Genomic DNA, 14,008 nt, shown 5'->3' on the forward strand with positions numbered 1-14,008 from the left:
CACAGTAGGAGGAGTTGGCAGGTTGTACTCCTGGTCCTTCACTCCGGTCAGCCAGTAGGTGGTCTCAGTTCCTCTTCCCTAGTGAGACAAGAAATGTGTGTACCATAGAGGCCAACAAGACAGTTCAATTCTAGCCCACTGTTCTGACAAGTATATGTTCCCAGGGGACATTTGACCTCCACGTTTCTCATCAGTGCCTGTATTTCAGTAAGCACATGTTCCCAACATGACTTACATTATCTCTAGACAGATCTTTACTTCCAAGTGCCTTTTTAAAAATAAGTCTCTTATTTACTAGACACATTTTTTCCAAGTAGAGTTTTCTTTTTTTCCAAAAGGTATTTCAAAATATCATTATAGCAACATCACAAGAATTCTAAATTAAGAAAAAATTCATCTACAATCCTGCTACACCCACAAATTCAACCAGCTTCCATCATCCACATTTTCTTCTAGCCCTTTGTGCCACAAAATTTTGCCTCAAAACTTTTGCCAGTTTCCCTACGTTAAGTATGTACATTATAAACACGTGGGCATCATAATAAACATTCATTAACTGACATTTGTTAGGCCCATCTGGAGTCTATAAAATCAATAGAAACTTATTGGAAATCCTGATTTTGCTAGAGCTTGTATTTGAAAAGGAGACTGGATGGTTATATATTTAAAAATCATTCATTTTAAAAAATAGTGGTTTGCTGGCTGTGTTTGGGTGACAGTAATCCATAAACCACTTCTATTTTGGGGGAATTGCTCTGTGCAGAAAATGCACTTATGGAGGACTCTGAAAATGAGTGTGATGTTAGGATACTTCCACATAAAAAGAGGCTTTCCCAATTTCAATCACAGCGTAAAGGCTAGAAGTCCCGCAGCTACTGGAGACAGATAGTCTTATAGTCAATAGTTGGCTTCAGACCAATTGTGAAAAGATTGTAATGATCTTTGAAAAGCAGGCTGAGAACTAATTGGAGACATTTGGTGGCTCCAGAGGGCAGCTGTTCTAAATATGAGGAACACATGGAGAGTCTAGAGTAGCGATTCTCAAACTTCAGTGTGCAACACAATCACTTTGAATACTTTTCGAAAATATAGATTCCTGATCTACACTCACAGAGAGTCTTACTCAGTAGGCCTGGTGGAGACTAGGCGTCTGCTTTTTAACAAGGACCCAGATGATGCTGAATCAGAAGTCGGAGGCTACATCTTGTGACTGTCTGGTTCAGAGCTTCAGAGCAGTAAAGTGAGTGGCAAGGGAGAATAGCAGCATCTTGCAGTAGGAGCAAGGAAGTAAGTGAGGAGATGGGGCTTTGACTTAAGTTAAATATGTCCTGGACCAGAGTGTAGCTTCTTGAGTTTGGAGGAGGAATTTTAGACAAAACTTGGATCTATGTGGAAGAAATGGTGGCAGCATTTTATAGCATCTTAGTCATAGTTCAAAATATCAAAAGGGCTCTTTGGAGTAAAGGAAAGTTCTGGCTTTACGTTCTTTGGTGGTGGCTTCTCCTAGTGGATGATCATTGTGGGGAGTACAGAAAAGCCTTGTTCATCTCTGTGCTCCTCATCATTATTGACCATTGGATGTACAGTCTCAAAGACAGCGGCCCGCAGGTGTCACTGAGCGCTATTTCTGGGTAGTTTCTCTGTGGTTCCCTTACCTTTAAGTATGTTTCTCCTCTCACTTCATACAGGAACTGGCACTCAGTTCTCTTGAGGATGGAGATTGTGGAGCCGCTCACATGAATTCTCAAGGCTGGAAGTGGAAAATAGATTAATGAAAATCTCGTCCATTTTTAAATCTATCATATGGCCACATTTGTTTCCCCCTGATTCAGGACATTTATTATAGGTGTCCTTGACAGCTTACATATTTTAGTGAAAGAACACTTAAAAATACAATTGGGCAGATAAGAAATATGACCACACATGGGAAGAGGGTCTGGCAGTGTTTTACAGGGTCCTGAGTGAAGGGGCTCCCCAGGGTGTGCCCTATAAATTCTCATCCCAGCTCAGGGTGGTAGGCCCTGGGCATGGTTTTGCATTTAGTTTGTGGTACTGAGCTTGAGAGTTGGAATTTGGTTTTAGGTCCACGTATAAAAGTTCTAACGAGTAGCGTAAGTGTTGGTGGCAAGGTAGAGATTCAGTAGAGAGTTATAGGGTCCTGATTTTCTCACATTTTACTCTTTTGGGATACTGTTATCCTTGTGACAAACAGGTGGTGAGGCGTTCCCATTCCTAGGTGCATTGCTGTATAGCACCTTTTCCACTATGGGTGCCACAGACAATAACAATAGGAAGAATGATGACAACCCCAAATTGTATGACTACCACGGTCAGAGGATTGCTAAATGCTTAACAAATATCATCTCAACTCCCTCCAGAAACCCTTCCGGCAAGGTTGGTACCCCATTCTCGATTTATATCTTCAACTTTCTAATGCCTAGAAAGATGAAGTAACTTTCACCCCAACTTATGCAGACAACGATTAGCATAGTTATGATTTTGCCCCAAGTCTGTCTGATCCCAACCTTATCCTTTCCTTTGTATCATGATTCTCCAGTATAAACCAGTATCAGGTTGTCAGTAGACCACCAAAATACCATTCCACCACTTGTGTTTTGTAAGCTCCACTCGCTCTACCAATGTTTGCTTTCTCTCTTGTATAGATTTCTATGACTATCACTGTCATCAATACTTACTGAGCATCTGCCACATGTAGCACCTGGAGGCCCTACCTTGTCAGGCAAATGTGTTATAGGCTTTTGCATATAACAAATACTTATACTTTTCTTTACTAAAACTATCCTCAGGAAAACCAAATAAAAGAGGAACAGGAAAGTGAACTAGGGTGTATACTCCATATCTAGGACACTGAGTTTTCTTATAATTTATACGAATCTTTGCTAAATTTCATGACTACCCCAGGTAGAGCACTCCAGAATGCACTGCAAATGAACCCAAGCCAATAGAAACAGACTAAAACTTAGCAAAAAAGGAAGCATAAAATAGTGATCAGCAAATGGTAACAAGCAAAGCCAATTTAGCTAGGACAGACTGCCACAGGCTCACGCTCGGTCACTGTGAGGGGCTGTTCTTCATCTCACGGGCACGTTGTGTCTCCTCATTGTACATTTTAGCCTACAGTTCCCCTCTGCTGGAAGACACAATTTTTGTCCTCCAGCAGAAAAACAATCTCCCCTCTTACGGAGGCCAGTGGATTCCATCCTCGAGGCTGTGTTGACAGTATCTCCAAACAGGCAATAACGAGGCATCTTGATCCCCACGACCCCAGCCGCACAGGGACCTGAATGGACAGAAAGCAGGAAGTGAAGGTCACAGAAATCGCAGAGTGGAGTTAAGGCGGGGAAACCTCTTCTCAGGGTCACATGCTGAATGCTTCATTTCATGGAGAAGTGACTGAGGACATGAAAAGCGAGCTGTGACTTCCGCGTTTAATGAATGTATTCAACAAGGGGGTATCATTATTCAATCTCTGCTTTCAGAAAGCATTTTGCTTTAGGACAGAAAAGTACATTTACATTAAACAAGAACGCCTCCAGAGATCCAGGCTGCAAAGGGGGGAAATCCTTCTCAATATTTTAAAATAAGCTCTCAGGAAGGATAAAGATTATCTCATTGCTTGCTTACAGTGGCAAGCCACACAACCCTGAGCTCTGAACTGCTGAAGGGCACGGTGTACTCAAAGCTCTCCGTGGCCCGAGTTTGTTTCATTTTATTTTTATTTTAGTCAGAGTAGCATTTCTGGGATTGGTGGCACAATGATGGAAGACTCAGCAGACAAGGCCTTGGCATAACCCTCTCTGAGTATTTCATGCACCATGTGAAGGCAGTGGGATGGGGGAACTGTGGCACAAGAACATTCTGAGAAGAACAAAAGCCAAAGCAAGACCATGCATCATAGCATATTAGGTCAAGAGGAATGGTTGTTCAATCAGGTATTTGGATGGAATGAATGAACACAAGGAGCTAAAGATTTTAGAAGTTAAAAATTAACTTGGAAACGGTAAAACTGGGTTTTGGATAGAGGTAATTCTCGATTTTCTAGTTGGCTTATTGGGCTTTGATCTATATGAGTTTCTTTACAGGTTTCGCTTACAGATGCTCAGTGTTTACGAACATTGAGAACAACTCCAAATACTGGATCTTCCCCTGACTGCCGGGTCCTTCCTTGTTAGGTTTGGTGAAAACAATACATAACAAACAAAGAAATGAACGTCATCAAAATAAAAGCAGAAAAAAACCTATAGAAGGAAAGGAGCAATCAGAAGATCTCTTTCTGTGCCTCAGTTCCGGTAGGTCTAATTACAAGTGACTCTTCACTTCAAAAATGGAATGATAAACCTGGGAAGGGCCGGTAGTGGAAGATCCCTGAACACGTTATGTCATGTTTTCAACTATCAACATTGAACTGCAACCTTTTGATCTCTTAGGGCTAAACCCCTCCAGGGGTGTGTGCCTAATATCTATTGTCATTCCAGCCCAATGTGGTAGCACCCAGGCCCTCGCGGTGAGCTAAGGCATTGAGTAGATCACAGGAGACAACAGATTGGGCCAGGACCCAGAGCTCTGTTCTTCCTGACTTGGCTCAGCCCATCCTGCTGCTGCCCCTTCCTCCAGGCCTGGCAGTTTGCAATAGGTCACAAAAGAGACAGCATGCTGTTGCTGGCTAGGGAGGTGCCCAGGAAGTTCCCTCATGTGTCTCTGGAAACATCTATGACATCTGGCTGTACAAATGATTGGGGAAGGCCACAGCTATGTTCCTCGCTGTCAAAGGTGTGGCAGTTGTTTTTAACTTCTATTTACTGTCACTTTGAGAATCTCACTGATTCATTTCTCAAGCAATACTGATTTACTGTCAAGCTCTGCGCTTGGCCCCGTGGATACAGGATGACTTTTGCGAATGTAGCTATCTGGTCCTTGCCACAAAGACTGGAGTGATCGCTCAGGTTTTCTGTGCTTTGGGGTTTCTGTGAGGCTTGCAGGGCAGAAAAATGAGCAATGAAAAGAAATCATAGGGAGATGTGACTTAATTTAACATAAGGAAAGACTGTCTAACAATTACAACTACTCAATAACGGGGTGAGTTGGCTTTGAAAGTAGTGAGTTTTCATGGGATCCTGGGATTATTCTAAAAGTAGCTACATTATTACTTACCTTGGAACCTATAAAGATAATTTATGCCCTGTAAAGGTTTAATCTGGATGACTTCTGAGTTTCTCTCTAACTATATTTTTCTATAATATTTGTAACTCATCTTCTCAAATCTCTTGTTCAGGCTGTAACTTTCCTGGTCTTTGAAGAGATCCATGCACTTTCTGTACCTCTGAGGGGAGTCGGGGGGACATAAATGCCCTTTCATTATAGAAATTTGACTAGCTATTGTTTCTCCCTGTAGATAATCTAATCCATTTAAGATTCTATAACATTTTAGTGGGTAAAAATATAGAGAAGTTGAAGGTGAGGGAGAAGGAGTGAATGAAGAGGACACAAGTGAAATAGTAAATAAGGTAACTTAAATAGGCAGTCTGGAGCTTGTTACTTTAGTTTGTGGTTGGTGTTTATCATTCCAGGAGTTAAAGGTGCTGTTAAAGGCGTTGGTTCCTAGAACTCTCTAGGCAGTGGGTCTAATTACGTCAGGATGTGTAATAAGACCTTATATTTGGTAAACAGATTCAAGGGTAAATATCACGTGAAAACTGGTCACACTTGAAGACCCTTTATCCTTTCTGACTTAGTTGGTGCACAGAGGTACATATGGTTCCCATTTGCTACAGTGCTCAGCTCCATACCAGAGTGAACTCCAATGCGAATCCATATTGGGAGGTCCGGAAGGTGTTCCAGTTCAAAGGTCCCCATAAAGCTGAGGATATCCAAGGCCATCTTGGCAATGTCTACTGCATGCCGATTGCCATTTCTCTTAGGCAAACCACTAGCCACCATGTAGGCATCACCAATGGTTTCCACCTGTGGAAATAGTTTCTCATCAGTGAATCTGCCCCTTCAAAAGGCACAAGAAATTAAACAGAAGCAGTTAATCACATATCCAAAACAAAAGCTTTTGAGAGCTCAGTATGGGCATAGCCTTGTACATTTTTTCTGGGACCAGTTTAAGGTGGGTTTTTTGTTTTTTGTTTTTTGCTGAGGAAGATTAGCCCTGAGCCAACATCTGTTGCCCATCTTCCTCCACTTTATATGTGGGTCACCACCACAGCATGGCTGATGAGTGGTGCTGGTCTGCGCCTGGGATCCAAACCTATGAATCCAGGCTGCCAAAGTGGAGCGCACTGAACTTAACCACTATGCCATGGGGCAAGCCTCCTTCAGAGTTTTTATAGTCTAGTTAAATGGATGATAAAACAGCTGTAAAAGATTTTAACCATATGAAAGTACTTCATAATAATATAAATCATCCAGATGTGGTGACAACTCTATAAATGTTTAAATAATCTGAATGGTTTTATGTAATTTTAGGAATACTTTCAATTACCAGAAAAGTCATCTTTAACACTTATCATTTTTTATGTACTACTTGAGAAAAAATAATTGTAGGCTCCTCAAAGATGTAATACACATTCTTGTGGTATGGTGATTCCAAACACTTTGCTTGTAATAAGTAGCAGACTAATATTAGTCATATCCTATAAACATTATTCTTTGATAAATGTCTTTCTTTCAATTTTACTTATGAAAATAAATTTTTTGCACATTATGAAGTCATATGCATTGTTAACACTTGTTGGTTAGTTAACTTCTTTTTGCTGACTACCTCTAAATGCATAATCATTTTCTATCCAACAAGGACCACTGTTAAAATGGCTTTCTAACCTACACAGAGTGAGGATTGGGCTAAAACAAATCCTAAATGGGACGTCCTCTCTGGATAATAAACATCATGACAGACTGTTATATCAACGACCTCTAAGCTTTACTTAAGGATACAGTGTTTCAGGCATATTATGTATCTCTATAATCTTTACAATAACCCATTGAGTTAGGTATTATTATCATCCCACTTTACAGATATGTAAACTGAGACTTGAGGAAGTTGAACACATTTTACGAGGTCACACAGTTAGGTAGGGGCAAACTGGGATTTGAACGAAGAGCTCTAATTCTAAAGTTACTTGTTCCATATGCTCTGCTGCTTTTCCAGCATGAAAATACAGGAATTCAATTCCCCTTTACTCCTCTGACTCGGACACGATTAGTCTGGAACTGATCAGCACCGTAGTCAAGTCATAGATCCAGTTCTGAACTTACTGAATGCTCTCCCTGTTCTCTGTTAGTATTCTCTGAATGGTGCTATTTCAACAACGACAAGAAAAGATTCCTATTCTACTTATAACTCAGGTGACTTCTCTTATTTTGCAATCAGCCAAAATACTATCTATTTTTGAAGATAATTTGAGAGTATGACATTTTCTCTAGATTTAGTACCCCACATTCATTCTTGCTGAACTTTACGTTGTTCACTGCTTCTTAAAGTCACAGAATCACTTTGACTTCTGACCCTTCTTATTCTTCCACTTCCCCTCACTTTTCTCTCAGAGTCAGCCACCAATTCATTAAATCTTAAATTAGAGAAGACAAGACCTGGGTAATAACAGGAGCAACCAATTCCAGCTCTGCTGACCTGGGGCCATACGATCATTTCAGTCTGTTAGGTGAAGCGCTTACCTTGTACACGTCATGGTGATCAAGAATGTGGTCGAAACTCTTATAGACGTCATTGAGCATGTCCACCACTTCCATGGGGGTGCTGTATTTGCAGATGGTGGTGAAACCTACAATGTCACTGAAGTAGATTGTAACTTCCTCATACAGTTCAGGCTCCACAAAACCTTTCTCCTTCAGAGACTTCACCACTAGCCTAGATGAGGAAGGAAAATTAAAATACCTTCAACTTCAGTAAATTTTTTCTTCCCTTATATAAATCTTTGAAACAGCAGTAATTGTCCACCAGAAATTCTAAAATTTGGGGTTTCCAGTGAATTGGGTAGCTGGAAAACAAAGATAAACTGCACATGCTATACATATGAACATGTTACATACATATACATATAATACATATATTTGAACTCAGAGGAATATAAGCAGGTTCAGCATTAACTTAGTACCTGATTGTTAATCTTAGAGCATATATATATACATAACTCTAATACCTACACAACCCTAATACATATATACACTTGCCCACTTTTTACCGTCTATTGATAGTCTCTATTGATGCCCTTTGCCCTATAGGCTGGATACAGCTCTATATCTAGAAGCTGAGAAGGAGAGTTTGTGTCATTAATGCCAGAGCTGGCACCACTATAGCTATCAGATATGACTTTCTCATCAGAGCCAATATTTTCACCTCCTAGGCATATTTAACATGGCATTGTTTAATATCACTGTGAAGGAACAATGCATTTAAAAAATTAATTTTGATGTATTCTGAACCAGAATTTATTTGATATGTTTTGAACCAGATTTGGGTCCTTTAAAAAGCAAAGTCAATTATCATATAAAAAAATTAAAGTTATGCTAAAATTGCAGAAGTCAAATAGAAGCGACTTAGAACATCTTTGTTGCAGAGATACAAGGAGTAGTATATCAGACTCAGAATTAAGAGAGAAGAATCACAAGAAGGGACTCCATACTTCCTTTATGTGCCAAGTTGCGTTTTCATTGATAAAATGGGGTGGGGCTGACATGAGGCTGGATGCTCCCTGTCTGCCTTAGAGATCATTTTGTGAAGGACTTGAGTACGGAACCACTAGAATCCGAATCTGCAAGCTGGCAGGTGCCATAGAGGTCATGGAGAATAAAGCCCTTAGTTTTACAGATGAGAAAGCTGAGGCTTAAAAAGAATATATGACTTTCACAAAGTCCCACAGCCACGAAGGGCAGAGCCAGTACTAGAACTCAGTAACATCACCCCCTTCAGTCTTTTTATTGCACCACACTTCCTCCGCACCCCAGGCCCTGGAGATTCAGGGAGACGGAAAGATCTGGAGGTGTGCTGATCATATCAAAGGAAGAATGGCTGGCATTCTCCCAGAAAACAGCTAATCGACCACAAGGATATGCAATACTCATTTAGAGAAGCTCTAGAGCACCGAGGGAAGTCTTTCCAGTTGGCACAGTAGCAAAACTTGCAACCTTTGAAAAATGCCCTTTGGTGTGGCCACTTGGATCCTCGGGGACACTTCTGGGGTGGTTGCTCTTGACATGGCCAGTATAAGGGTGCAGATTATTTTAGAGGCTACATAGACATAATGATAAAATTGGATAGTTCACCACCTTTGCCCTTCATTTTACTGCTTATATCTGAAAAGTCATATGAGCTTGGAAAATAGTGCATTACCCAGGGAGAGAAACCAGTGTTGACAGATAAATGAAGGACTGTGACAAACATGGTGAGCTTTGATAAGAGGCTGTTGCCAAGACAAACAGATTAGTATACATGGTAGATGTCTTAGAAGGGTTTCCCACAAGAAGAAAACACTTCTATTTGAATCTGTCTCAAAGCCCAAAGGGCATTGTTTTTAAATAAGTGTGTAAACAGCATCTGGTTCCTACATGCAATCTTAAGTTTATTCACAATTGTGCTGTAAATATTTCTTTTTGATTCTTCTAGTTATTGTTCATGTACGCTTCAGTTTCGTTTTGCAAATATAAATACTTTTTACATAAATTATCAAAGTGAGTTGCATGGGAATTATGGTGTATTGTAACTGTTGGGGCCCAGGGCAGGCCACGCCAAAATATCCCACAATGGCATATTAATTATTTTGAATTGAAGTTACTTGAGAAGGACAAGGGCATTCTCACCCTCCTGTCTCTGTTCCTCTGAAAGCAGGAAAAATCTCCCATGTGACAGGGGCTCTCCCTTCATCCTTATCACCAGAGCTGGGGATTTAGGGATGAGAAGCCACATAAACAAACCTTGTTCATTTACTCCTCAAGCCTAAACTCTGCTTAAATTCCTCCCTAACTACAAACCCTGAACCTGAGCTTCCTTGTCTTGTCAATTCTTCACAAATTCACTGTTTCTTTCTGTAAAAGACACATATACTGCCTGCCTTGTTCACTCCCCAAGTACCATTTCCTTATGATCTCCAATACGTATATATTAAACTGTTTTTTTCTCCTGTTAATCCAGTCTTGTGTCAATTTTATTATTAGTCCAGCCATAGGAACACAAGAAGGGAAGAAAGGGGATTTTTCCCCACCCCGACACAGCTATGGAAAAGATTTGTGTTCTAAAAGCTTTGACAATCCAGTAAAAACTTTTACCATCTATTGGTCAAATTGGCACATTGAACCAAGGGTAAAAAAATCTGAGATGGTAAACCAGCTGTTTCAAACCATTTGAGTGACATTACTCGTGAAGACCATTGATGATGACACCCTGGAAAGAAGACAGATGATCAGGATGTTGTTTTTATCACAACTCAGCATTAAAGGCCAGGCAAAGAATGATGCATTATATGACTAGCATTTATGGAGCTCCGAAAGAAATCGCATTCTCTGAAGTGAATATTAAGGGTTCCAGCCTATTCCCAGGGCAGTATTCCCAGGCTGCTCCTAGACACCCTGAGGGCACATGGGTTCTGCAGGAGGCTTTCTTCAGGCCTGGACAACCGGACAGAGCACATGCGTAACTCCTACCTCTTTACCCAGGCTTGTGGAAGACAAACAATTTCTTTATTTAGAAAACAGCTCATATGACCTCAAAACCATTCTTTTATTAATGCAGAGCTGGGTTCAAAATAAAATAATCATCAGCACAAGTTATAGATAAAAGTCATAATTACTGTATATAATAACAACCATGGACATTCCAGATACTGTGCTAAGTACCTTCTATCCTGCACACTATTTCAGGGGATCCTTAGAGCCAGCCTGTGAGGTAGGTGGGAAACTGAGGCTTGGAGCAGTTAGGGAACCTGCCCAAGATTGCACATCAGTAGTAGGTGGTGGAACCACAATTTGAAGTCAGGCCTAGCTGACCTCAATTTCCGTGATTTCACCCAATGCTAGACTGCCTAGCTTATTCTTAATCTAATAGGACAGTTTATCATACTTTAACGAGAAAAGAACATTACTTCTCACTTGTGCCAGTTGTGGGCCCATTGGCCCAAGCCTATTTCTTAGCTCTTCATTTCCTGCTTATTTTAACATTCCTTAGTTATTATCTGAGCACCAACACTCACAAAACTTTAAATCGTTTGAGGATTTTAACCTTCCTTCGTTTCCCTTCTGTCATGACTGTAACGTTGCTTCACGGAACAGAGGGCAGCCCACAGATGCCTCCATGATGAGACATCTGACGCGGGGCCTCCACCTCCTCCGCTAAAGATGGCTCCTACTTCTTGTAATTTGGCTTCTACTTGGAGGTGGAAAGAAGAAAGCAAAGAAACTAACACTTAGTGCCTGAAAGTGCCTTATAGCTCATCGATTCCACAGGGAAATTTTAATTTCCATTTTGAGACTGAGGAGAGACAGGCAGTGACTTGCCTAAGCTCCCAGACTTAGTGAAAGTGACAAAGAGGTGTTGGAACCCAGGTCTCTCTGACTCCACAGTCCACGCTCCTTCAGTGGTACCACACAGCCACTTGAAAATAACCTCTTTCTTCCCGGTGTTTGGAATACAAACCAGACAAAGGCTTAGCAAGGTGCATGTATTTATAAACTGAATAATCTGTTAAAAACTGTGAAAAGGGAACAATACTAAATAGATACCAGGAAAAGCGGGGCTAGACAAATATGCGGAGGCTTTCAGTTTCAAGGTCTGAGGCTTGGCTGTGGAACCGTGGGAAACCACAGAAGCAGGGACATCTGCCTTACCTTGGGAGCAACATGAAGTTGAGTCTGTCGGCTCTGTCCCTCTCTGCTTTGTACAGCTGTGTCCTCTCCTCCACCAGATGCTCCAGGTTTCGGGAATATAGCTGTAGACGGCGGATCAAGGTGTCCATATAGCTTTCGTTTTTTTGGTCATGAAATAGTCTGTAGGTATTAACAGATAAAGAGCTCTTAAGCATTATTAAGGAAACATGAACATCCAACAAAACGATGGGCAAATACAGGGAACAGGTAATTAAGTGGCCAAGAAATACAGTAAAAAAAGTTTAAACTCAGGAAAAATCAAAGAAATAGAAATAAGATTTTTTTTAAAAAAAGGAAAGAAAAACAAATGTTAGAACAATGGTAATCATTGTAGGTAAGAAGGAGGAAAAATGTACACTATGAGCTTCATGGAGGGCAATGTGGTAGAAGGTCATAGACCTTAAGAACGCACATCCTGACCAGCCCATCAATTCCACTTTCAAGAATTACACCAAGAAAACAATGTTGAATGGGTTGAAAGTTAACCACAAAGAAAGTCACAGCATTCTTTACAACAGCAACCATTTGAAAATAGCCTAAATGCATCACAAAAAGTAGTTAAGATATTATGATACAATGAAATATTAATATATCAGTAAATATGAATTAGAATGGTTAAATACACAGATGCTACCTCTATATTGTTCAGTGAGAAAAGTCAGTTTATGAAACAGCAAAAATTATCATCTCATTTTTAATTTTTGAAAACTGGTGGTCATCCATTGACAAACTGGTGATGTTTTTACTTTCTTGTTTGATTATTCATATTTTCTAAAATTTTAATAATAATTTGCAATAAAGGGAAAATTTTTTTTTAAAAAAGGCTCTGGAGGTGATAAATGGAAGTGTAAGAGACGGATCAAGAAAAGCAAAGCTGAGGGGCCGGCTCCGTAGCTGAGTGGTTAAGTTCGCGCACTCTGCTGCGGCGACCCAGGGTTCGGATCCTGGGCGCGGACATGGCACCGCTCGTCAGGCCACGTTGAGGTGGCGTCCCACATCCCACAACTAGAAGGACCTGCAACTAAGATATACAACTGTGTACCAGGGGGGTTTGGGAAATAAAGCAGAAAAAAAAAAAAAAGATTGGCAACAGTTGTTAGCCCAGGTGCCAATCTTTAAAAAAAAAAAAAGTTATAAGAAAAGCAAAGCTGAGCCTTATGTGGTTTCTTCAGAACACAGAGCCAGGGTTCTAAAGCAGAAAACCTAACTCTGGATTATTTTATTAGACCAAGGAGACTTAGATAAGACGCCAGCTTTTTGCGACACTGGGAAGTGTGACAAGCCATGGTGCAGAGCTCAGTCAGAAGCACACTGAAATCCCGGAGAGTCGCTGTCGGGATCAAAGATAATATTCATAACTTATATGGCACAATTGCAGGAGCTGAACAAATCCTAGCATTTCCTTACTACAACAACAATTAAAAGTTACCACTTCGGCACTCAAGGAGAAGATGGCCCACATCAGAATCCCCTGTGATGAGGAGGGACGTTTGTTAAAAATTCAACACATGTCTGAGTCCTAACGCAGACCTATATGACTGGAAACTGCCAAGCTTGGGATTAAGAAATGGAATTTTTTTTAAGTTCCCCAGGGGATCCTCACTCGAAACCACTAGCACACAGTCTAGTTGGTAGGAAGGGTGAGGGAGCAGGTGGAAGGGATGGAGATGGATTATCTTACTCCATGGTGAATTGATTCAATTAAAATAGTTTTCTCAACCTTGGCTGCATATTTTAATCACCTGAGGAGCTATTAACACTCCTGATGGGGCTGGCCCCGTGGCCGAGTGGTTAAGTTCGCGCGCTCCGCTGCAGGCGGCCCAGTGTTTCGTTGGTTCGAATCCTGGGCGCGGACATGGCACTGCTCATCAAACCACGCTGAGGCAGCGTCCCACATGCCACAACTAGAAGGACCCACAACGAAGAATATACAACTATGTACCGGGGGGCTTTGGGGAGAAACAGGAAAAAAATAAAATCTTTAAAAAAAAAAAAAAAAAAACACTCCTGATGCCAGCCCGCACCCCCAATCAATTACATCAGGCTTTCCGGGGTAGGACTCAGGCATCAGCACTTTTAAAATCTCCCCAGGTGATCTCAATGTGCAGCCAAG

The 14,008-nt window shown here is 41.0% G+C and overlaps 1 protein-coding gene across 2 annotated transcripts in view; it reads right to left on the reverse strand.

The window, feature by feature from the left end:
- GUCY2C (guanylate cyclase 2C) overlaps nucleotides 1-14,008 on the reverse strand; it is a 73,990-nt gene that overhangs the window by 1,698 nt on the left and 58,284 nt on the right. For both annotated transcript variants that reach the window (XM_044775166.2, XM_014834217.3), the window contains exons 21-26: nucleotides 11,857-12,015; nucleotides 7,696-7,888; nucleotides 5,808-5,982; nucleotides 3,203-3,301; nucleotides 1,656-1,750; nucleotides 2-78 (exon numbers count right to left, since the gene is read on the reverse strand). In XM_044775166.2, the coding sequence (XP_044631101.1) occupies nucleotides 2-78; nucleotides 1,656-1,750; nucleotides 3,203-3,301; nucleotides 5,808-5,982; nucleotides 7,696-7,888; nucleotides 11,857-12,015 (798 nt within the window). The remainder of the gene's footprint in view (nucleotide 1; nucleotides 79-1,655; nucleotides 1,751-3,202; nucleotides 3,302-5,807; nucleotides 5,983-7,695; nucleotides 7,889-11,856; nucleotides 12,016-14,008) is intronic.

Source organism: Equus asinus, chromosome 22 (assembly GCF_041296235.1).
Source record: "Equus asinus isolate D_3611 breed Donkey chromosome 22, EquAss-T2T_v2, whole genome shotgun sequence".
Lineage (NCBI taxonomy): Eukaryota > Metazoa > Chordata > Mammalia > Perissodactyla > Equidae > Equus > Equus asinus.